The sequence below is a fragment of the Dendrobates tinctorius genome, unplaced genomic scaffold (assembly GCF_039654945.1).
Source record: "Dendrobates tinctorius isolate UK_male_01 unplaced genomic scaffold, ASM3965494v1 ptg000142l, whole genome shotgun sequence".
Taxonomy (NCBI): Eukaryota; Metazoa; Chordata; class Amphibia; order Anura; family Dendrobatidae; genus Dendrobates; species Dendrobates tinctorius.
In genome coordinates, this window is record NW_027361809.1 from 1,110,619 (window position 1) to 1,137,388 (window position 26,770).

General features: G+C 46.7%; 1 protein-coding gene across 7 annotated transcripts in view; it reads left to right on the forward strand.

Moving 5' to 3' along the window:
* Positions 1-26,770, forward strand: part of DENND2B (DENN domain containing 2B) — a 272,711-nt gene that overhangs the window by 153,988 nt on the left and 91,953 nt on the right. For all 7 annotated transcript variants that reach the window (XM_073545194.1, XM_073545193.1, XM_073545195.1 and 4 more), the window contains 2 exons: positions 8,498-9,637; positions 13,943-14,079. In XM_073545194.1, coding sequence (XP_073401295.1) covers positions 8,498-9,637; positions 13,943-14,079 — 1,277 coding nt within the window. The remainder of the gene's footprint in view (positions 1-8,497; positions 9,638-13,942; positions 14,080-26,770) is intronic.

A 26,770-nucleotide genomic window follows, 5' to 3' on the forward strand; every position in this document is an offset into this window, starting at 1 on the left:
TCTGTGTTAGTGTTTTCATCTTGCTTCACCGCCATTATATGTTGGGGGCTGCCTATTGCTTTGGGGTCTGCTCTGGGGCAGTTTAGATTTCCCCTTTCTTTCTTTAGGCCTATTTAATTCTCCGGCTGTGATCGAGGGGTCTAGGGCATCGTAGGAACCCCCACGGCTACTGTTAGTTGTTGTGGATAGGATCAGGGGTCTGCAATCCGATAGCTGCCAACCTCTCTGGTTTTCTGGACTTAGCTAGCATTTCTGTTTTTGCCTCCTACGGTGACTCAATCATAACACCACTGTATGTATGGAGCCGTAGTGAGCATGTGCGTCCACCACCCCTGTATGTATGAAGCCTTCGTGAGCTTGTGCAACCATCAACCCTGTATGTATGTAGCCGTAGTGAGCATGTGCGACCACCACCCCTGTATGTATGTAGCTTTAGTGAGTGTGTGCAACAGCCACTCCTGTATGTATGGTGCTGTAGTGAGTGTGCGACCACCACCCCTGTATGTATGGTGCCATAGTGTGTGCAACAACCACTCCTGTATGTATGGTGCCGTAGTGAGCGTGTGCGAACACCACCCCTGTATGTATGGGGCCATAGTGTTATGAATGGGTCACCAAGGAGAAAAAAGCAAAACAAGCTAAGCCACAGAAAACCAGAGCGGTTGGTAACTATGCAGATTGCAGATCCCTGATCTTACCACACAACTAGCAGTAGCCGTGGAGTGTGCCTACGTTGTTCCTAGACGCCTCGTCACAGCCGGAGGGCTAAATAAGCCTAAAGCAAGAAAAGGGAAAACTAACTGCCCCAGAGCAGACCCCAAAGGAATAGATAGCCCCCACTCATGTATTGACGGTGAAACAAGATGAAGGCACAAACACAGGCAGGAAAATAGGCTAAGCAAATTATGGGGCCCAAACTAACTAGACAGGAAAGGAAAGGAAAGACACTGTCTGCAACCTGCAAAAAACCCTACAAAAATAATATCCAACACTTCTGATATCAAAATTAACCCTGAAGTCACTAGACTTCTCCCACTATATCAGCACTCTGAAATATTCTGAGACAGAGCAAAAAGAGACCGAACTAGTCAGTGGCAAAAAGCCAATTGGCAAAATACTAATAAATAAGCGTGAAATTCAGCTCAGCCCCCAGCCGTGGCTGGCAGACCACACAAAAAACTGAATAGACCAACAAAATCAAGTGTGAACATTAGCAGAAAAATTTAGCTTTAGATGACTGGAACAGAGCTGAAAACCAAGAGCTGACAAGCCAGAAGGAATCACCAGCAACCGAATAGGGCGTCGGCTGTCTTAAATCCAATCTGAGAATCCTGAGATCCAATCGTCATCCTCATTCTCAGGTGGCAGATCTCCAACGATCAAACCAGCATCACCACCTCCTGTCACCACCAGAGGGAGTCCAGAAGGGGAACTCACAACTGGTGAACCAGAGAATGAACTCACAACAGTACCCCCCCTTGAGGAGGGGTCACCGAACCCTCATCCACGCCACCAGGCCGATCAGGATGGGCCCGGTGAAAAGCACGAACCAATCTATTGGCATGAATATCGGAGGCAGAGACCCAAAAATTATCCTCCTGACCATAACCCTTCCATTTGACCAAATACTGGAGTCTCCGTCTAACCAAACGAGAATCCAATATTTTCTCTACCTCATATTCCACATTGCCTTCGACCAACACAGGGTCAGGAGGTGCCGCCATAGGAACCACTGGCTCAACAAACCTCTTCAACAGAGATTTGTGAAATACGTTATGGATCTTGAACGTAACTGGAAGAGCCAATCGAAACGAAACAGAATTAAGAATCTCCAAAATCTTATAAGGACCAATAAATCTTGGCTTAAATTTAGGAGATGCGACCTTCATAGGAATATTCTTAGACGACAACCAAACCACATCACCCACTTTAAACCGGGGATCAATGGTCCTATGCCAGTTGGAAATTCGCTGGGCCTTTTCCTGAGAGAGTGACAACTTATCCACCACTTGGTCCCATATCTGCTGCATTCTCTTAACCACAGTGTCCACACCTGGGCAGGACGAAGATTCCACTTGCCCCGAAGAGAATCGAGGATGAAACCCAAAATTACAGAAAAAGGGTGACATCAAAGTGGCAGAACTAGCTCTATCGTTCAGTGCGAATTCGGCCAAGGGCAAAAATGAGACCCAATCATTCTGATCAGCAGATATAAAACATCTCAAATAAGACTCCAAGGTCTGGTTTGTTCTCTGTCTGTCCATTGGTCTGGGGATGAAACGTGGAGAAGGACAACTGAATTCCCAAATGGCTTTCCAGAATCTGGAAACAAACTGGACTCTTGTCGGACACAATTTTCTCAGGAATCCCATGCAACCGAACCACCTGTTGTAAAAACAAGAGCACCAACTCAGCGGAAAATGGCAACTTTGGGAGTGGTACAAGATGGATCATCTTCGAAAATCTATCACAAATCACCCAGATAAGTCATTCTCTGAGAGACAGGAAGATCAGAAATAAAATCCATTGAAAAATGGGTCCATGGCCTCTTGGGCACCGGCAAGGGCATCAGCAACCCACTAGAACGAGAACAGGGTTTAGACCGAGAACAAGTCCCACAGGACTGTACAAAATTCCTGATGTCACGAGATAAGGCAGACCACCAAAAGGACCGACTCACCAAATCTCTGCTACCAAAAATACCTGGATGACCAGCTAATGCGGAGCAATGAATTTCAGACATCACTCTTTCTCCACTGGTCAGGAACATACAATTTTCCCATAGGGCAACACTCAGGTTTATCCTCCTGAAATTCCTCCAGGGCACGTCTCAAATCGGGCGAAATGGCAGAAAGAACTACCCCCTCACCTAGGATGGTAGTAGGCTCGGTCACATTAAGCGAATCAGCAAAGAAACTCCTAGAAAGGGCGTCTGCCTTAACATTCTTAGTGCCCGGAAGAAAAGAGACCACAAAATTAAAACGCATGAAAAACAAGGCCCATCTAGCCTGTCTAGGATTCAAGCGTTTGGCCGACTTCAGATAAGTCAGATTCTTGTGATCGGTGAGGACCACAAATTGATGTCTAGCTCCCACCAACCAATGTCTCCACTCCTCAAATGCCCACTTCATGGCCAACAATTCCCGATACCCCATGTCATAGTTGCGTTCAGATGGGGAGAACTTTCGAGAAAAGAAGGCACAGGGATTCATCTTAGAAGTCACAGGGTTTTTTTTGGGACAAAACAGCTCCTGCACTAATCTCAGAAGCATCTACCTCCACCTGAAATGGAAGTGAGACATCAGGTTGCCGTAAAACTGGAGCTGAAGTAAATCTCTGCTTAAGCTCCTGAAATGCTGAGATAGCCTCAGGAGACCAATTCAGCACATCAGCGCCCTTCTTGGTCAGATCAGTCAGTGGTTTGACAATACCAGAAAAATTATCTATAAATTTACGATAGAAATTAGCAAAACCCAAAAACTTCTGGAGGGCCTTCAAGGAAGTAGGCTGAACCCAATCATAAATGGCCTGTACCTTGGCCGGGTCCATTTCAATAGTCGATGGAGATAAGATAAATCCCAAAAATGAAATCCTCTGTACACCAAAGAGTCATTTCGATCCCTTAACAAACAGGGAATTCTCCCTCAAAATCCGGAACACAGTCCGGACGTGTTCCACATGGGAATCCCAATCACTAGAAAAGATCAAAATATCATCCAGATAGATGATCAAAAACTTATCCACAAAGTCACGGAAAATATCGTTCATAAAGGACTGGAAGACAGAAGGGGCATTAGTGAGCCCAAAAGTAATCACCAGGTACTCAAAATGTCCCTCCGGAGTATTAAACGCCGTCTTCCATTCATCCCCGTGCTTGAAGCGAATAAGATTATACGCCCCCCTGAGGTCAAGCTTAGTAAACCAGCAGGCACTCTTAACTCTGGAGAATAAATCAGACATCAGAGGTAATGGGTACTGATATTTAACCGTCATCTTGTTAAGGGAACGATAATCAATACACGGTCTTAATGAACCGTCTTTCTTGGCCACAAAAAAAACCCAGCACCTAAAGATGACGAGGATAGTCTAATATGACCCTTCTCCAATGACTCCTTAATATAGGATCGCATAGCATCATGTTCGAGTACTGATAAGTTGAAAAGCCGACCCTTGGGAAATTTACACCCAGGCATCAACTCAATTGCACAGTCATAACTCCTATAAGGAGACAGACGCAGACTTGCTCTCACTAAATACATCAAAAAAATCAGCCAGATAATCAGGAATATCATGAGACTGAGGAGAGGTGGAGAAAACAGGAGCGTCCCTAAGAACACACTGACAACCCCAACTCACCACAGACCCAGATTTCCAATCCAAAACTGGGTTATGAGTTTGCAACCAAGGAAAACCCAGAACAATAGTATCATGCAAATTATGCAGCACCAAAAATTTACAATTTTCTTGGTGGTCTGGGGCAACGCGCATTGTCACCTGGGTCCAAAACTGAGGTTTATTCTCCGCCAAAGGAGTAGCATCAATACCCCTCAAAGGAATAGGCGTCCGCAGAGGCATCATGGACAAACCAGAACGTTTAGCAAAGTCCAAATCCATCAGATTCAGAGCTGCTCCTGAATCCACAAAAGCCTTTGTGGAAAACGTGGATAAGGAGCAGATCAGAGTAATTGGGAAAAGGAACTTAGGTTGTATACTGCCCACAGCAAATGTGTGTGAAAAACTTTTCTCTCGTTTAGGGCAGACAGAAATAGTATGAGAGGCGTTGACACAGAAAAAACACAGCTTATTACGCCTTCTAAACTCCTGATGTTGCGCCCTAGACAAAACCCCATCACATTGCATAGGTTCAGACGTTTGTCCAAAAGGTGGCAGTGCCTCCCGTGTAGTTTTACTTTCACGTAAACGCCGATCAACTTGAATGGCTAATGACATAGAATCGTCAAGACCAGAGGGAACAGGAAATCCCACCATAGTATCTTTTACGGTTTCTGACAAACCCTTCCGAAAGAAAGCTGCCAAGGCACTATCATTCCAGGTAGTAAGGACCGCCCACTTTCGGAATTTTTGACAGTATAACTCTGCAGAATCCTGACACTGGTTCAATGCCAATAGGGCTTTCTCAGCTTGATCAATAGCATTAGGTTCATCATACAACAACCCCAAGGCTTGAAAAAATGCATCCACATTCATCAGAATAGGATCTTCAGGTGTCAAAGAAAACGCCCAATCCTGGGGATCGCCGCGCAGCAAAGAGATGACAATTTTAACCTGCTGCGCAGAGCGCCCCGATGAATTAGACTTCAAGGCCAGAAATAATTTACAATTATTCTTAAAATTCAAAAATTTAGGCCGATCCCCAAAAAACACATCAGGAGTGGGGGATCTTTGGTTCAGCAGCATGTGAATGAGCGAGATAGGCGGAAATTTCCCGCACTTCCGCAGTGAGCTGCTCCACACGATCAGACAATTGCTTAATCTCCATTAAGGGAAAAAAAATTCCTCCTGCGGCCCCAGAGAAAAAGAGGAAAAAATATACATTAAAAAAAAAAAAAATTCTTGACACTTTTTTTTTTTTTTTACAATTCTTTCCTGATTTTGAGTACCCTAGAATCTGCGGTATGGCTGGTGATTCTGTTATGAATGGGAAACCGAGGAGAAAAAAGCAAAACAAGCTAAGCCACAGAAAACCAGAGAAGTTGGTAACTATGCAGATTGCAGATCCCTGATCTTGCTACACAACTAGCAGTAGCCGTGGAGAGTGCCTACGTTGTTCCTAGACGCCTCGTCACGGCCGAAGGACAACATAAGCCTAAAGCAAGAAAAGGGAAAACTAACTGCCCCAGAGCAGACCCCAAAGGGATAGATAGCCCCCACACATGTATTGACGGTAAAACAAGATGAAGGCACAAACACAGGCAGGAAAATAGGCTGAGCAAATGATGGGGCACAAACTAACTAGAAAGGAAAGGAAAGACACTGTCTGCAACCTGCAAAAAACCCTACAAAAATAATGTCCAACACTTCTGATAGCAAAATTAACCCTGAAGTCACTAGACTTCTCCCACTATATCAGCACTCTGAAATTTTCTGAGACAGAGCAAAAAGAGACCGAACTAGTAAGGGACAAAAAGCCAATTGGCAAAATACTAATAAATAAGAGTGGAAATTCAGCTCAGTCCCCAGCCGTGGCTGGCAGACCACACAAAAAACTGAATAGACCAACAAAATCAAGTGTGAACATTAGCAGAAAAACTTAGCTTTAGATGACTGGAACTGAGATGAAAACCAAGAGCTGACAAGCCAGAAGGAATCACCAGCAACTGATCTTAAATCCAATCTGAGAATCCTGAGATCCAATCGTCATCCTCATTCTCAGGTGGCAGATCTCCACCGATCAAACCAGCCGCACCACCTCCCGTCACCACCAGAGGGAGTCCAGAAGGGGAACTGTTATGATTGAGTCACCGAGGAGGAAAATACAAATCACAAGCTCAGCCCAGAAAATCAGAGAGGTTGGAAACTAGCGGATTGCAGACCCCTAATCCTATCACACAACTAGCAGTAGCCGTGGAGTGTTCCTACGGTGATCCTAGACACCTCGTCACAGCCGGAGATCTAAATAAGCCTAAAGAGAGAGAAGGGAAAAACTGACTGCCCCAGAGCAGACCCCAAAGCAATAGGCAGCCCCCAACATATAATGACGGTGAAGCAAGATGAAAACACTAACACAGATAGAAAGATAGGTTGAGCAAACGATGGGGGCCCAAGCTAACTAAAAAGGACAGGATAGAAAAGCTGCTGTCTGCAATCCGTGAAAACCCTGCTAAAAATATTACCAACACAACTGATAAGCAAAAAGGACCCTGAAGTCACTAGACTTCAAACCCTATATCAGCACTCAGAATATTCTGGAAGCAGAGCAAAAGAGAACACTGATCAAGGAAAAAGAATCCAGCACACCCCCGGCCGGGGATGGCTGAACTAAAAAAAAAACCAAGGTAAACAAAAACAACACTAATAAGATCAATAGCAGAGCAAAAACTTATCTTTGGGAAGCAGGAATCAGACTGGTCTCCACGAATCCAGCAGAGAAATCACCAGTGACTCAGAAGGGCGTCGGCTGCCTTATATCCAGTCTGAAGTTCCCGTTACCCAGTCACAATTCACCTGATCAGGTGTTTGGTTTCTTTCATCCAAATCAGCCTCACTACCTTCCTTCACCAGAAGAGGGAGATCCTCGGACACAAAAGATGAATGAACAGATGAGCTCACAACAGGGAACTCACAACTGGTGAACCAGAGAATGAACTCACAACACCATAGTGTGAACGTGTGCGACCACCACCCCTGTATATATGGTACCGTAGTGAGCGTGTGCGACCACCACCCCTGTATGTATGGTGCCGTACTGAGCGTGTGCGACCACCACTCCTGTATATACGGTGCCTTAATGAACGTGTGTGAGCACCAATGCTGTATGTATGGTGCCGTAGTGAGCGTGTGGGACCACCACTCCTGTACACAGAGTATGGAGCAGTGGTCACACATGGTCACTGCAGCTTCATTGACACAAGGGTTTTTTCTTATGAATGGTGGGGCTCTAGTGGTCAGTGGTGCGGAGATCATGTGTGTATATAAGTGATATATGTTCAGTCACTTCTGAATATTCTGCTATATAAAGTGATATCTATGGCAGCTGTGGGATATTTTCTTGCCGTCTTTACCATAATAGTCTAAGGTTTATCCGGTCTTATGTGAGCAGCGGGCAGAGAGGCCACCTCTGGTCTGGCGCTCACTCAGGGGAGTGTCGCTGCCCCTCTGTATACACCCCATCAATCCATGCCCTGCGCTGTGCGTGGCTACCCCTGCTGGTGTCTGTGTGTCATGGTGACGTGTGGTAGGATCGAAGCCTCTGTTGACTACGAGGTTTGTGCTAAGGCTTTTTATGGCGTTGAATGTGGAGGGGCAGGTTTTCTATCTTGGAGTAATAGATGGTTGGGGTTCGGCTGGTGCCAGAAGTAAAAATGACCGTGTGTATTTGGTGATGCATGAAAGCTGCATCCCAATAATCAGTCCTGGTGTCATGCAAATGGATTAATATATCAATGTCCACACATGTACGCACAGCCGGCACTCGCATTCCCGGCAGGATCTACAGAGATTTACATCCACAAGATCTCCATGGCGCTATGTGACCAGCATTTCAGTGGTTCAGCCTCAGGCCTGCGGCTTGGACCTTCAAGAATAGAGACAAGATATTAAAAGCGAATGCACTAAAAGCACTTTTTCTTTTTTTAGATCTCTGCTAATAAGAACATTTAGAAAATTTTCCTTAAAAAAGAAGTCCATAAAAATGTGGAATTATATCTCCCATCCGGTATTGCAGAGTCTGATAATCTGGTCCTACGTTACCTTGTAAAATGTGGAAGCATCGATTAAATGGACGTGATGTCGTGACAATGTGTTCTCCTTTTTCCAGGTCCCAGTCGGTGTCTCCTCCGCCCGTTTTGTCTCCAGTCAGGACCCCGTCGTATCCTCTCAGTGACAGTGAAGAGATTTGCAGAGCCAACAGATTCCCCAATAACAAGCTGGTGATCAAAGACTGGACCCTGAGAGGATCGAACCTGCGAGACCCCCGCCTGATCTCTCCGGGGCTCGACACATCCAATCACTTGTCCAAATCTGTCAGCGTTGCGTGTCTGGATAAAAGACTTTCCGTATTTAAAGGACCCAAGCAGAAAGAAAATGTCTTAGAAGCCAAGGAGAGTGATGTGATCGGTAACTGCCAGATCAGCCGCAGCACGCTGTCACTGGGCTCCGCTGCCAATCAGCGGAACAGACCTCACAACAGAAGCGCTGTCCGCTCGCAGGTGCTCGACATTCGGCGTAAGATCTCAGAATGGGAATGCAGAGGAGAACCTTCTCCACGTCTCAGCCTTTTTGTGGACAGAGGAGACCCGGGTGACCGGTCCACCAGCGAAGGATGCCCAAGCATGCTGGCATCGCCATGCAGTGAAAAGACCTTTGACTTTAAAGGATACCGGAGAATGAGCAGAACATTTTCTGAGTGCTCTTACCCAGAGACCGAAGAGGAGGAGACGACGGCATCGGAGCGAGACTCTCTCCATCGGTATGAGAGGCGCTCCAGCAGAACAGAACCCGCTAATGCTTTTGTCAGAGGTTCTAGGAAAGAGTCGTCCGCTGTGCTGAACAGGATCCAGAAGATCGAGCAGGCGCTGAAGGAGAACCCAGGCATGGGGCATCCGCAGCTGCCCAGCAGTTGTTTCAGTGTGGACCTGGGGAGAAAACGCTCCATAACGTCAGGTACTTTAGAGAGTCCGAGCGACAAATCTGGAAATGTAAATATGGTAAATGACCACAAACAAGGAACTACTGCAGACTGCAGAAGCCCAACTGTGGCCCCCAAGAGCCCCGCCGCTGATGTCAACCCTGTCCCCAAACCCAAAAGGACATTTGAGTATGAAGCTGATAAAAGCCACCGGAACAACCCCAATAATCTACCTCCTTCCTCATCACCTGTATCCCCACCACCTCTTCCTTCCACACCAGCGCCCCCTGTCACCAGGAAGCCCAAGAAAGACCACCACAGATCGCAGAGGTATATAATGCTATACTGGAGATACCTGGGTTATACCGGCTGTACATGTGTCATTATATACAGGAGATGCCCAGGTTATACCGGCTGTACATATATAATTATATACAGGAGAAGCCCAGGTTATACCAGCTGTACATACATAATTATATACAGGAGAAGCCCAGGTTTTACCGGCTGTACATATATAATTACATACAGGTGATGCCCAGGTTATACTGGCTGTAAATATATAATTACATACAGAAGATGTCTAGGTTATGCCGGCTGTACATATATAATTATATACAGGAGATGCCCAGGTTATACCAGCTGTACATATATAATTATATACAGGAGATGCCCAGGTTATACTGGCTGTAAATATATAATTACATACAGAAGATGTCTAGGTTATGCCGGCTGTACATATATAATTATATACAGGAGATGCCCAGGTTATACCGGCTGTACATATATAGTTATATACAGGAGATGCCCAGGTTATACCGGCTGTACATATATAATTACATACAGGTGATGCCCAGGTTATACTGGCTGTAAATATATAATTACATACAGAAGATGTCTAGGTTATGCCGGCTGTACATATATAATTATATACAGGAGATGCCCAGGTTATACTGGCTGTACATATATAGTTATATACAGGAGATGCCCAGGTTATACCGGCTGTACATATATAGTTACATACAGGTGATGCCCAGGTTATACCGGCTGTACATATATAACAATATACAGAAGATGCCCAGGTTATACCAGCTGTACATATATAATTATATACAGGAGATGCTCAGGTTATACCGGCTGTACATATATAATTATATACAGGAGATGCCCAGGTTATAGCGGCTGCACATATATAATTATATACAGGAGATGCCCAGGTTATACCGGCTGTACATATATAATTATATACAGGAGATGCCCAGGTTATACCAGCTGGACATATATAATTATATACAGGAGATGTCCAGATTAGACCGGCTGTACGTATATAATTATATACAGGAGATGCCCAGGTTATACCGGCTGTACATATGTAATTACATACAGGTGATGCCCAGGTTGTACTGGCTGTAAATATATAATTACATACAGAAGATGTCTAGGTTATATCGGCTGTGCATATATAATTATATACAGGAGGTGCCCGGGTTATACCGGCTGTACATAGATAATTATATACAGGAGATGCCCGGGTTATACCGGCTGTACATATATAATTACATACAGGAGATGCCCAGGTTATACCGGCTGTACATGTATAATTATATTCAGGAGATGCTCAGGTTATACCGGCTGTACATATATAATTATATACAGGAGATGCCCAGGTTAGACCGGCTGCACATATATAATTATATACAGGAGATGCCCAGGTTATACCGGCTGCACATATATAACTATATACAGGAGATGTCCAGGTTATACCGGCTGGACATATATAATTATATACAGGAGATGCCCAGGTTATACCGGCTGCACATATATAATTATATACAGGAGATGCCCAGGTTATACCGGCTGCACATATATAACTATATACAGGAGATGCCCAGGTTATACCGGCTGGACATATATAATTATATACAGGAGATGCCCAGGTTATACCGGCTGGACATATATAATTATATACAGGAGAAGCCCAGGTTATACCGGCTGTACATATATAATTACATACAGGTGATGCCCAGGTTGTACTGGCTGTAAATATATAATTACATACAGAAGATGTCTAGGTTATATCGGCTGTACATATATAATTATATACAGGAGATGCCCAGGTTATACCGACTGTACATATATAATTATATACAGGAGATGCCCAGGTTATACCGGCTGTACATATATAATTACATACAGGTGATGCCCAGGTTGTACTGGCTGTAAATATATAATTACATACAGAAGATGTCTAGGTTATATCGGCTGTACATATGTAATTATATACAGGAGATGCCCGGGTTATACCGGCTGTACATATGTAATTATATACAGGAGATGCCCGGGTTATACCGGCTGTACATATATAATTATATACAGGAGATGCTCAGGTTATACCGGCTGTACATATATAATTATACACAGGAGATGCCCAGGTTATACCAGCTGTACATATATAATTATATACAGGAGATGTCCAGGTTATACCAGCTGTACATATATAATTATATACAGGAGATGCCCAGGTTATACCGGCTGTCCATATATAATTATATACAGGAGATGCCCAGGTTATACGGGCTGTACATATATAATTATATACAGGAGATGCCCAGGTTATACCGGCTGTACATATATAATTACATACAGGAGATGCCCGGGTTATACCGGCTGTACATATATAATTATATACAGGAGAAGCCCAGGTTATACCGGCTGTACATATATAATTACATACAGGTGATGCCCAGGTTGTATTGGCTGTAAATATATAATTACATACAGAAGATGTCTAGGTTATATCGGCTGTACATATATAATTATATACCGGAGATACCCATTTTATACCAGCTGTACATATATAATTATATACAGGAGATGCCCAGGTTATACCAGCTGTACATATATAATTATATACAGGAGATGCCCAGGTTATACCGGATGTACATATATAATTATATACAGGAGATACCCATTTTATACCAGCTGTACATATATAATTATATACAGGAGATGCCCAGGTTATGCCAGCTGTACATATATAATTATATACAGGAGATGCCCAGGTTATACCAGCTGTACATATATAATTATATACAGGAGATGCCCAGGTTATACCGGCTGTACATGTATAACTATGTACAGGAGATGCCCAGGTTATACCGGCTGTACATATATAATTATATACAGGAGATGCCCAGGTTATACCGGCTGTACATATATAATTATATACAGGAGATGCCCAGGTTATACCGGCTGTACATATATAATTACATACAGGAGATGCCCGGGTTATACCGGCTGTACATATATAATTACATACAGGAGATGCCCGGGTTATACCGGCTGTACATATATAATTATATACAGGAGATGTCCGGGTTATACCGGATGTACATATATAATTATATACAGGAGATGTCCGGGTTATACCGGATGTACATATATAATTATATACAGGAGATGCCCGGGTTATACCGGCTGTACATATATAATTATATACAGGAGATGCCCAGGTTATACCGGCTGTCCATATATAATTATATACAGGAGAAGCCCAGGTTATACCGGCTGTACATATATAATTATATACAGGAGAAGCCCAGGTTATACAGGCTGTACATATATAATTACATACAGGTGATGCCCAGGTTGTACTGGCTGTAAATATATAATTACATACAGAAGATGTCTAGGTTATATCGGCTGTACATATATAATTATATACAGGAGATGCCCGGGTTATACCGGCTGTACATATATAATTATATACAGGAGATGCCCAGGTTATACCAACTGTACATATCTAATTATATACAGGAGATGCCCGGGTTATGCCGGCTGTACATGTATAATTATATACAAGAGATGCCCGGGTTATACCAGCTGTACATATATCATTATATACAGGAGATGTCCAGGTTATACCGGCTGTACATGTATAATTATATACAGGAGATGCCCAGGTTATACCAGCTGTACATATATAATTATATACAGGAGATGCCCAGGTTATACCAGCTGTACATATATAATTATATACAGGAGATGCCCAGGTTATTCCAGCTGTACATATATAATTATATACAGGAGATGCCCAGGTTATACCAGCTGTACATGGAGCTATAATAATAATCATATACAGGAGATGCCCAGGTTATACCAGCTGTACATATAATTATATACAGGAGATGCCCAGGTTATACCGGCTGTACATATATAATTATATACAGGAGATGCTCAGGTTATACCAGCTGTACATATAATTATATACAGGAGATGCCCAGGTTATACCGGCTGTACATATATAATTATGTACAGGAGATACCCAGGTTTACCGGCTGTACATATATAATTATATACAGGAGATGGCCAGGTTATACCGGCTGTACATATATAATTATGTACAGGAGATGGCCAGGTTATACCGGCTGTACATATATAATTATGTACAGGAGATGGCCAGGTTATACCGTCTGTACATATATAATTATATACAGGAGATGCCCAGGTTATACCGTCTGTACATATATAATTATATACAAGAGATGCCCAGGTTATATCGGCTGTAAATATATATGTACAGATTGTCCCTTCATAGCTCTATAATGAACTTTTAACCCTTTGCTCTTTTCTGTGTAGGAAATCTCTGGAGTTTGAGGATGCTCACAGCGTCCCTTCGCCGGGTTCCCCCGCACCAGTAGAGAATGGTACTGACAAGAAGCGCCGTTCTGGGTCTAAGAGCACTTTAGAAGAGAACACCTACGAGGATATTGTGGGTAAGAATAATAATAATCTTTTTATATAGCGCTAACATATTCCGCAGCGCTTTACAGTTTGCACACATGATCAGCACTGTCCCGATGGGGCTCACAATCTAAATTCCCTATCAGTATGTCTTTGGAATGTGGGAGGAAACCCACGCAAACACGGGGAGAACATACAAACTTCTTGCAGATGTTGTCCTTGGTGGGATTCGAACCCAGGTCTCCAGCGCTGCAAGGCTGCAGTGCTAACCACTAAGCCACCGTGCTGTGGATATTTATCTTCTATATGATCTGTGAGAAACGTCTTCAAACACAAAACATCATCACCAATAAAAATCAGTCCCTAGAAGTCAGTCTAACATGTCTTTTGGGGACAACCAAATTAGCTGCTGTTAAAGCGTACCTGTCCTTTCTTACAGTACCTATAGAGAGTCAGGCTGTGTGCACACGCCGCGGATTCTGCTGCGGTTCCGGCCGCTGCGGGTCCGCAGCAGTTTTTGCTGCGGTGTACAGTACCATTATTCCCTATGGGAATAAAAAACCGCTGTGCAGACGGTGCGGATTTTTCCGCGCGCTTTTCCTGCGGTTTTGAAACCGCAGAAGGAATTGACATGTCAATTCTTTCTGCGAATTCCGCTGCGGTTTGCCATCTCCTCCATTGTGGAGATGAAAAACCGCAGGGCAGAACCGCAGGTCTTTTGACCTGCAGATTTACCTGCGGATTTTACAAAATCCGCGCGGCCAAATCCGCACCTCGATCCGCAGCATGTGCACGTACCCTCAAGGTCTTGCTGCCCTCATCCAGTACAACTAAGAAAACCTGCTTTGGACCTCTTTATCAGCATACTGGCAGCACTAGAGGTTCTGGAACTTCCTATATCTTACTTTACAGACAGAGAAACAAAGATCTGCCCCCACTTATGTACAGATATAGACCCGCCCCCACTTCGTGGAGAGCGTGAGACCCGCCCCCACTTCGTGGAGAGCGTGAGACCCGCCCCCACTTCGTGGAGAGCGTGAGACCCGCCCCCACTTCGTGGAGAGCGTGAGACCCGCCCCCACTTCGTGGAGAGCGTGAGACCCGCCCCCACTTCGTGGAGAGCGTGAGACCCGCCCCCACTTCGTGGAGAGCGTGAGACCCGCCCCCACTTCGTGGAGAGCGTGAGACCCGCCCCCACTTCGTGGAGAGCGTGAGACCCGCCCCCACTTCGTGGAGAGCGTGAGACCCGCCCCCACTTCGTGGAGAGCGTGAGACCCGCCCCCACTTCGTGGAGAGCGTGAGACCCGCCCCCACTTTCTGTAGAGAGACCATTTCCGATCTCAGTGTCTTCAGGCAGTGAAATACAAGTTACACAGAAGGGAGAAGCCTTTCAAGTCATGAAGCCAGAAAATTGTCCCCCAGCTGGGGACAAACAATATAGCTGTCCTGACGACCTATTGGTTGTCCCCAGCTGGGGATTCAGGCTGTGTTCACATGTAGCGTTTTTTTTCCGCGGATTTGCAAAAAAATCCGCTCAAAAAACGCTTAAAATAAGCTTCCCATTCATTTCTATGCATTTTGCACTTTTTGTGCATATTGATGCGTTTTTTACCACGGAAAAAAAACGCTTCTCAGTAAAAAACGCAGCATGCTCATTAATTTTGCGGAAAATTCTACGTTTCTAGCTATTTTCTATGGGTCTGGGGACGCGCGGAAAAAAAACGCATAAAAAATGCGCGTTTTCTGGGAAGGGAGTCCGTTTTTTTGCAGAAATTTCTGCGTATGGGTGCACATAGCCTAATAGAGTTTTTAGGATCTTTACAGAAGAGGCTGCTGTGGAAGCAATCTGTTATCTACATATATTATTAGTGAGACTGGGACAGCTTTTTGATTGTTGCCCCGTCTGTATCTGGGATTGACCAGCTACCTTCCCTGGGGTTTGATCAGTTTAAAGACGCCGAGCTGTGACCGAGGGTGGGGACAGCTCTAGCCAGCGGCGTCGGCCCGCATCCCAAGCCAAACATGGAGTGAGTGCAAGGGCATTACTCATAAGATACCCGGAAAGCTCAGAGGAGGCCGATATTGGAAACACATTGTCTGCTGAGCAGTCGTGGAGCTGTATGAGGAATAATCCGTGGCTGAGCTCCAGACTGTATTTATATAAAGCAGAGGAGTCGCAGAAAGAAAAATCCATCTCTGTGCTGACCTCTGGACGGTCCTCGTGTTTGTGCTCCCCGAGGACTGGATGAGCCCTCCTCTGTCTCGCTGATCGCAATCTCCCTCTCCTGTAATCAGCTTTTAATGTCCCCTGTTCAGAGGTATCAGCAGTTATTGACTCTCCCCCCCCTAAGGATCGTAGACTTTCTGAAAGTTTTTCTTAATCATTTGAAGTCAGACTGGTCATAGAGGACGTTTATTCATAAGATAAATCTGTGGTCAGAGATGACAGTCCTACAGCTCCTATTGTACTGCAAGGACCCCCAATATAAACTGTACTGTACAGGTAACATGATGATATAGTGCTGTAACTATATAATCACAAAAATTGCATCCTGTATTTTACCCCAGAGCTGCACTCACTATTCTCCTGGTGCAGTCACTGTGTACATACATTACATTACTGATCCTGAGTTACATCCTGTATTATACCCCAGAGCTGCACTCACTATTCTCCTGGTGCAGTCACTGTGTACATACATTACATTACTGATCCTGAGTTACATCCTGTATTATACCCCAGAACTGCACTCACTATTCTGCTGGTGCAGTCACTGTGTACATACATTACATTACTGATCCAGAGTTACATCCTGTATTATACTCCAGAGCTGCACTCACTATTCTGCTGGTGCAGTCACTGTGTACATACATTACATTACTGATCCTGAGTTACATCCTGTATTATACTCCAGAGCTGCACTCACTATTCTGCTGGTGCAGTCACTGTGTACATACATTACATTACTGATTCTGAGTTACATCCTGTAATATACTCCAGAGCGGCACTCACTGTTCTGCTGGTGCAGTCACTGTGTACATACATTACATTTCTGATCCTGAGTTACCTCCTGTATTATCCTCCAGAGCTGCACTCACTATTCTGCTGGTGCAGTCACTGTGTACATACATTACATTACTGATCCTGAGTTACATCCTGTATTATCCTCCAGAGCTGCACTCACTATTCTGCTGGTGCAGTCACTGTATACATACATTACTGATCCTGAGTTACATCCTGTATTATCCTCCAGAGCTGCACTCACTATTCTGCTGGTGCAGTCACTGTGTACATACATTACATTACTGATCCTGAGTTACCTCCTGTATTATACCCCAGAGCTGCACTCACTATTCTGCTGGTGCAGTCACTGTGTACATACATTACATTTCTGATCCTGAGTTACCTCCTGTATTATACTCCAGAGCTGCACTCACTATTCTGCTGGTGCAGTCACTGTATACATACATTACTGATCCTGAGTTACATCCTGTATTATACTCCAGAGCTGCACTCACTATTCTGCTGGTGCAGTCACTGTATACATACATTACTGATTCTGAGTTACCTCCTGTATTATACTCCAGAGCTGCACTCACTATTCTGCTGGTGCAGTCACTGTGTACATACATTACATTACTGATCCTGAGTTACATCCTGTATTATACTCCAGAGCTGCACTCAGTATTCTGCTGGTGCAGTCACTATGTACATACATTACATTACTGATCCTGAGTTACATCCTGTATTATACTCCAGAGCTGCACTCACTATTCTGCTGGTGCAGTCACTGTGTACATACATTACATTACTGATCCTGAGTTACATCCTGTATTATACTCCAGAGCTGCACTCACTATTCTGCTGGTGCAGTCACTGTATACATACATTAGTGATCCTGAGTTACCTCCTGTATTATACTCCAGAGCTGCACTCACTATTCTGCTGGTGCAGTCACTGTATACATACATTACTGATCCTGAGTTACATCCTGTATTATACTCCAGAGCTGCACTCACTATTCTGCTGAAGGACTAGATGTCGCTGCTCTATAATCACTGTTTTATAAATTAGAAAGCGTCTGTAATTAGTTTTATGGAATTGCTATTTATGCGTTTGTATAAACCATGTGGAGATGACACATTATTGCATGTTCTGTACAGGACGTTGTTCGGATGAAGGGTTAATAGCGCTGTCTTTAGTTGGGTTCGCAGGTGCGCTTGTTCCGTTGCCAGAAATGAGTTCTTTCCCCCCTGAACAGGTTTCTGAGTATTTGTAGTCAGTCACTGGCATTTACATTGTGGAAGTGAAACATTTAATATACAGCATCCTGCACATCTGCACAAATAAAGAGCGCTGAGATCCGGGGCTGCTGAGGACACCCATCATCTGCTCTCACAGAACTTACTCTGAACTACGCCCCCCGGAGGAGACCACCGGCTGACTGCACAGCAAGAAAAGTGGACTCCGCATTGTGCCATTTACCTTCCTGACATCTCTGCCCTCATTAGCTTCAGATCCGGCAGGAAGATGGATGTATAGAAGATCAGTCATGTCTACAACACGGATATTATACATGTAACCAGCATAAAAACCCGAAAACTCTAAATCCTTCACATGACTATCTTACTGCTCGTTCAGTTCCATCATGTTTAAGACTCTGATCACATCCAGAGCATCACTTACAATTCTTCTAATTTCAGAGGAGTTTGGAGGAGGATGAGGACAGAGGAGTTTGGAGGAGGATGGGGACAGAGGAGTTTGGAGGAGGATGAGGACAGAGGAGTCTGGAGGAGGATGAGGACAGAGGAGTCTGGAGGAGGATGAGGACAGAGGAGTCTGGAGGAGGACAGAGGAGTCTGGAGGAGGACAGAGGAGTCTGGAGGAGGACAGAGGAGTCTGGGGACAGAGGAGGACAACAGAGGAGTCTAGAGTCTGGTGGACGAAGGAAGAGGAGTCTGGAGGAGGATGGATAAGGACAGAGGAGGATGGATAAGGACAGGAGTCTGGAGGAGGATGGATAAGGACATGAGAGTCTGGAGGAGGGGGGATAGAGTTTGGAGGTGAGGACAGAGGTGTTCTGGACGAGGAGTACAGAGAATTCAAGAGGACAGAGGAGTCTGGAGGATGAGGACAGAGGAATCTGGAGGAGAATAGAGAAGTCAAGAGGAAGACGATGGAGGAATCTGGTGTTCTTGGGGGAGGAGGACAGAGGAGTCTGGAAGAGTACAGAGAAGTCTTTAAAAAAGACAGAGCAGTCTTGAGGATGACAGAGCAGTCTGGAGGAGGAGAGAGGAGTCTGAAGGAGGATGAGAAGAGAGGAGGATGGATGAGGACAGAAGAGTCTGGAGGAGGGCGATTGAAAAGGAGGAGGATGGCTGAGGAGTCTGGAGGTGAGGACAGAGGTGTTCTGTACAAGGAGAACAGAGAATTCAAGAGGACAGAGGAGTCTGGAGGATGAGGACGAAGGAGTCTGGAGGAGGAGAATAGAGATGTCAACAGGAAGGGGATGGAGGAGTCTGGTGTTCTAGGAGGGGGAGGACAGAGGTGATTCTTGGAGGGGGGACAACAGAATAGTCTGGAGGACAGAGGAGTCTGGAGGAGGACAGCCACAGAGCAGTCTGGAGGAAGAGAGAGGAGTCTGGAGTAGGACGAGGACAGATGAGTCTGGAGGAGGATGGATAAGGACAGAAGATTCTGGAGAACAGAGGAGGAGGGGGATGGAGTCTGGAGGTGAGGACAGAGGTGTTCTGGAGGAGGAGAACAGAGAGTTCATTAGGACTGAGGAGTCTGGAGGAGGACAGAGGAGTCTGGAGGATGAGGACGAAGGAATCTGGATGAGGACAGAGAAGTCTGGAGGAGGAGAATAGAGAAGTCAAGAGGAAGGGGATGGTGGAGTCTCGTGTTCTTGGAGGGGATAGAGGTGGTACTAGGAGGGGGACGACAGGAGTCTGGAGGAGGAGGACAGAGGTATCCTGGAGGCTGCTCAGGCAGGTTTCCTTCCTTCCCACGTGACACGGAAGATATTTGTTTTTGTGAGACAAATTTCTCTTGGGAAATGGGTTGAAGCTGGAAAAACCAGCCAGATCTGTTTGTGGGGAGATCTTATTGCGCTGGTCAGAATCTGATTTCTATGTTTCAGGAAACCTGTCCGGACCACCTGTGATTGCCTGAGCCTCTGAAAGTTATATCTATCTCCAACATCTAATTCACATGCAAGGGATTCACCAAAAGTTTCTGATAGATGCTGGGTGCTGTAGTGTATCCGCAGGATTGACCCAGTGGCCGCCCATGCACATCTTTTCCCATTGCGCGTCTATTTTTGGAAAGCGCTCAGAAATCATTGTAGAAAACTCTGTATTTGCTGCCACTTCTGTGCTGACTGCGGTGCACACTGGGCCCATTCTCACCGCTGCGACCCACCTGTTGGACACGTATGGCATCTCTATATATAAAACTGAATGAATGTATGTGTGTGTGTATCACCAACCAATAACAAAGCATCTTTAATTTCACCAGAGCTGTTCAAAGGAAGCTGAGCTGTGATTGGTTGCTATGAGCAACAGTTTTCCTTGCAGCCAATCATTAAGCATCTCTCATTTCACCAGAGCTGGTTAAAAGAAGCTGAGCTGTGATTGGTTGCTATGAGCAAGTTTTCCCACTTGACAACACCTCAGCAGACACTGACATGGTGGGAGAAATCTAGCATCCCTGGGAACATAAGCTCCCAGCCATTGTCTGCCCCCCAGAAAGGAGCAGTGAGTACATGACAGAAATGAATCCCCCCCCCCCTCCCGTGGTTCCCCGGTATGCAAGTTAGGGCAAATCCACTCAGCGTTTTGGTACTATCTAGTGCTTTGGTTCTGACCCCAGTCCTCTCTTAAAGGGATCCTCGGTATGGAAGTCAGGGCAATTGCCTTCAAATGCACTGGTACTAACCCCAGGCTCTCTTAAAGGGATCTCCTGTATGGAAGTGAGGGCAAATCCCTCAGCGCTTTGATTCTGACCCCAGGGTTCTATTAAAGGGATCATTGGTATGCAGGTCAGGGCAAATCCACTCAGCGCTCTGGTTCTGACGCCAGGCCTCTCTTGAAGGGATCCCCGGTATGGAAGTTAGGACCGTTCCACTCAACGCTCTGGTTCTGACCCCAGGCTGACGGGATGATGTGGGATATTAGGGGTAGTAGTCCGGTGGCTCTGGCTGACGGGATGATGTGGGATATTAGGGGTAGTAGTCCGGTGGCTCTGGCTGACGGGATGATGTGGGGTATTAGGGGTAGTAGTCCGGTGGCTCTGGCTGACGGGAAGATGTGGGATATTAGGGGTAGTAGTCCAGTGGCTCTGGCTGACGGGATGATGTGGGGTATTAGGGGTAGTAGTCTGGTGGCTCTGGCTGACGGGATGATGTGGGATATTAGGGGTAGTAGTCTGGTGGCTCTGGCTGACGGGATGATGTGGGATATTAGGGGTAGTAGTCCGGTAGCTCTGGCTGACGGGATGATGTGGGATATGAGGGGTAGTAGTCCGGTGGCTCTGGCTGACGGGATGATGTGGGATATTAGTGGTAGTAGTCCGGTGGCTCTGGCTGACGGGATGATGTGGGATATTAGGGGTAGTAGTTCGGTGGCTCTGGCTGACGGGATGATGTGGGGTATTAGGGGTAGTAGTCTGGTGGCTCTGGCTGACGGGATGATGTGGGATATTAGGGGTAGTAGTCTGGTGGCTCTGGCTGACGGGATGATGTGGGATATTAGGGGTAGTAGTCCGGTAGCTCTGGCTGACGGGATGATGTGGGATATTAGGGGTAGTAGTCCGGTGGCTCTGGCTGACGGGATGATGTGGGATATTAGTGGTAGTAGTCCGGTGGCTCTGGCTGACGGGATGATGTGGGATATTAGGGGTAGTAGTTCGGTGGCTCTGGCTGACGGGATGATGTGGGGTATTAGGGGTAGTAGTCCGGTGGCTCTGGCTGATGGGATGATGTGGGGTATTAGGGGTAGTTGTCTAGTGGCTCTGGCTTACGGGATGATGTGGGATATTAGGGGTAGTAGTCCGGTGGCTCTGGCTGACGGGATGATGTGGGATATTAGGGGTAGTAGTCCGGTGGCTCAGGCTGACGGGATGATGTGGGATATTAGGGGTAATAGTCCGGGGGCTCTGGGTAATGGGATGATGTGGGATATTGGGGGGAGTAGTCCGGTAGCTCTGGCTGACGGGATGATGAGGGATATTAGGGGTCGTTGTCCGGTGGCTCTGGCTGACGGAATGATGTGGGATATTAGGGGGAGTAGTCCGGTCGCTCTGGCTGGTGGGATATTAGGGGTAGTAGTCCGGCAGCTGTGACAGGAAGATGTGGGATATTAGGGGTATTAGTCCGGTGGCTCTGGCTGACGGGATGATGTGGGATATCAGGGGTAGTAGTCCGGGGGGCTGTGACGGGATGATGTGGGATATTAGGGGTAGTGGTCCAGTGGCTCTGGCTGACGGGATGATGTGGGATATTAGGGGTAGTAGTCCGGCGGCTGTGACGGGATGATGTGGGATATTAGGGGTAGTAGTCCAGTGGCTCTGGCTGACTGGATGATGTGGGGTATTAGGGGTAGTTGTCTAGCGGCTCTGGCTTACGGGATGATGTGGGATATTAGGGGTAGTGGTCCGGTGGCTCTGGCTGACAGGATGATGTGGGATATTAGGGGTAGTAGTCCGGTGGCTCTGGCTGACGGGATGATGTGGGGTATTAGGGGTAGTAGTCCGGTGGCTCTGGCTGACGGGAAGATGTGGGATATTAGGGGTAGTAGTCCAGTGGCTCTGGCTGACGGGATGATGTGGGGTATTAGGGGTAGTAGTCTGGTGGCTCTGGCTGACGGGATGATGTGAGATATTAGGGGTAGTAGTCCGGTGGCTCTGGCTGACGGGATGATGTGGGATATTAGGGGTAGTAGTTCGGTGGCTCTGGCTGACGGGATGATGTGGGATATTAGGGGTAGTAGTCCAGTGGCTCTGGCTGATGGGATGATGTGGGGTATTAGGGGTAGTTGTCTAGTGGCTCTGGCTGACGGGAAGATGTGGGATATTAGGGGTAGTAGTCCGGTGGCTCTGGCTGACGGGATGATGTGGGGTATTAGGGGTAGTTGTCTAGTGGCTCTGGCTTACGGGATGATGTGGGATATTAGGGGTAGTAGTCCGGTGGCTCTGGCTGACGGGATGATGTGGGATATTAGGGGTAGTAGTCCGGTGGCTCAGGCTGACGGGATGATGTGGGATATTAGGGGTAGTAGTCCGGTGGCTCTGGCTGACGGGATGATGTGGGATATCAGGGGTAGTAGTCCGGGGGGCTGTGACGGGATGATGTGGGATATTAGGGGTAGTTGTCCGGTGGCTCTGGCTGACGGGATGATGTGGGATATTAGGGGTAGTAGTCCGGCGGCTGTGACGGGATGATGTGGGATATTAGGGGTAGTAGTCCAGTGGCTCTGGCTGACTGGATGATGTGGGGTATTAGGGGTAGTTGTCTAGCGGCTCTGGCTTACGGGATGATGTGGGATATTAGGGGTAGTGGTCCGGTGGCTCTGGCTGACAGGATGATGTGGGATATTAGGGGTAGTAGTCCGGTGGCTCTGGCTGACGGGATGATGTGGGGTATTAGGGGTAGTAGTCCGGTGGCTCTGGCTGACGGGAAGATGTGGGATATTAGGGGTAGTAGTCCAGTGGCTCTGGCTGACGGGATGATGTGGGGTATTAGGGGTAGTAGTCTGGTGGCTCTGGCTGACGGGATGATGTGGGATATTAGGGGTAGTAGTCTGGTGGCTCTGGCTGACGGGATGATGTGAGATATTAGGGGTAGTAGTCCGGTGGCTCTGGCTGACGGGATGATGTGGGATATTAGGGGTAGTAGTTCGGTGGCTCTGGCTGACGGGATGATGTGGGGTATTAGGGGTAGTAGTCTGGTGGCTCTGGCTGATGGGATGATGTGGGATATTAGGGGTAGTAGTCTGGTGGCTCTGGCTGACGGGATGATGTGGGATATTAGGGGTAGTAGTCCGGTGGCTCTGGCTGACGGGATGATGTGGGATATTAGGGGTAGTAGTCCGGTGGCTCTGGCTGACGGGATGATGTGGGATATTAGGGGTAAGTAGTCCGGTGGCTCTGGCTGACGGGATGATGTGGGATATTAGGGGTAGTAGTCCAGTGGCTCTGGCTGATGGGATGATGTGGGAAATTAGGGGTAGTTGTCTAGTGGCTCTGGCTGACGGGAAGATGTGGGAATATTAGGGGTAGTAGTCCGGTGGCTCTGGCTGACGGGATGATGTGGGGTATTAGGGGTAGTAGTCTGGTGGCTCTGGCTGATGGGATGATGTGGGATATTAGGGGTAGTAGTCTGGTGGCTCTGGCTGACGGGATGATGTGGGATATTAGGGGTAGTAGTCCGGTGGCTCTGGCTGACGGGATGATGTGGGATATTAGGGGTAGTAGTCCGGTGGCTCTGGCTGACGGGATGATGTGGGATATTAGGGGTAAGTAGTCCGGTGGCTCTGGCTGACGGGATGATGTGGGATATTAGGGGTAGTAGTCCAGTGGCTCTGGCTGATGGGATGATGTGGGGAATTAGGGGTAGTTGTCTAGTGGCTCTGGCTGACGGGAAGATGTGGGAATATTAGGGGTAGTAGTCCGGTGGCTCTGGCTGACGGGATGATGTGGGATATTAGGTGTAGTAGTCCGGTGGCTCTGGCTGACGGAATGATGTGGGATATTAGTGGTAGTAGTCCGGTGGCTCTGGCTGACGGGATGATGTGGGATATTAGGGGTAGTAGTCCGGTGGCTCTGGCTGACGGAATGATGTGGGATATTAGTGGTAGTAGTCCGGTGGCTCTGGCTGACGGGATGATGTGGGATATTAGGGGTAGTAGTCCGGTGGCTCTGGCTGACAGGATGATGTGGGATATTAGGGGTAGTAGTCCGGTGGCTCTGGCTGACAGGATGATGTGGGATATTAGGGGTAGTAGTCCGGTGGCTCTGGCTGACGGGATGATGTGGGATATTAGGGGTAGTAGTCCGGTGGCTCTGGCTGACGGAATGATGTGGGATATTAGTGGTAGTAGTCCGGTGGCTCTGGCTGACGGGATGATGTGGGATATTAGGGGTAGTAGTCCGGTGGCTCTGGCTGACAGGATGATGTGGGATATTAGTGGTAGTAGTCCGGTAGCTCTGGCTGATGGGATGATGTGGGATATTACTGGTAGTAGTCCGGTGGCTCTGGCTGATGGGATGATGTGGGATATTAGGGGTAGTAGTCCGGTGGCTCTGGCTGACGGAATGATGTGGGATATTAGTGGTAGTAGTCCGGTGGCTCTGGCTGACAGGATGATGTGGGATATTAGTGGTAGTAGTCCGGTAGCTCTGGCTGATGGGATGATGTGGGATATTAGGGGTAGTAGTTCGGTGGCTCCGGCTGACGGGATGATGTGGGATATTAGGGATAGTAGTCTGGTGGCTCTGGCTGATGGGATGATGTGGGATATTAGGGGTAGTAGTCCAGTGGCTCTGGCTGACGGGATGATGTGGGATATTAGGGGTAGTAGTCCGGTGGCTCTGGCTGACGGGATGATGTGGGATATTAGGGGTAGTAGTCCGGATGCTCTTGCTGACGGGATGATGTGGGATATTAGGGGTAGTAGTCCGGTTGCTCTTGCTGACGGGATGATGTGGGATATTAGGGGTAGTAGTCCGGTGGCTCTGGCTGACGGGATGATGTGGGATATTAGGGGTAGTAGTCCGGTGGCTCTGGCTGAAGGGACGATGAGGGATATTATAGTGAGTGTGGCTATGCGGAGTGGATGGGGCTCTACACTTAGGTTTATATATATATATATATATATATATATATATATATATATATATATATATATATATAATCATTATATTTTGTTATAACTGTAGTTAGTTACTATGTCCGGGCAGCGTCGGGCTCTTCAGATAGTGTCCTATATGCTCTGTTGCGGCTGGTACAGTCTGTGTAGCAGTAATGCAAAGCTCAGCATTTACCGGGGCGGCTGTGTGCTTTTGTCTCTGTAATGTGCAGTCACAGCACCTGTTCACACTCGCGTTATTCTTTTAGGAGCTTGCAGACAGTTTTTAGCAGTATGGCATTAAGATCAGAGAAGAGATTGGAAGCAACATAAAACATCAGAATGGGGGATGCAGCTCTAGAAGTGACTAGAGTATTAGGCGTTATAACTTCATACTTGGGGTGCAGCTCTAGATGTGACTAGCCACTGGGCATGTTATAACAGCAGACTGGGGATGCAGCTCTAGAAGTGACCAGAGTCAGATCTTCTCCTGTTATTGGGATCTGGTGACTTTATTTCTGGGACCATCACTTAATATCAGATCATTTTTCACCATTGCTATGTCTACGGCCGCTTCATATCCTGAGAATGGCAGATTTGTCCCAGATGGGAGACTTTGCAAATGTATTGGCACAACTGGAGCGGCAGTACGCAGCGACAAACCAAGTCCATGTGTAGAGTCGCTGGGGCCAGACAGCTATTGTGTCTCGTCTTGTATAAACCTGTAGTGAGGGGCGAGAAGACAAGTCCCCGACGGTGGCTCAGCTGTACCCTTACCAGATTCCCCTCCTCTGGAAGATGGGAGTGATCAGCTGCCGCATTCTGCAGGGATTTGGAATAAATTCTAATTACTCCGGTTGCTAAATTCTCTCATTGAAT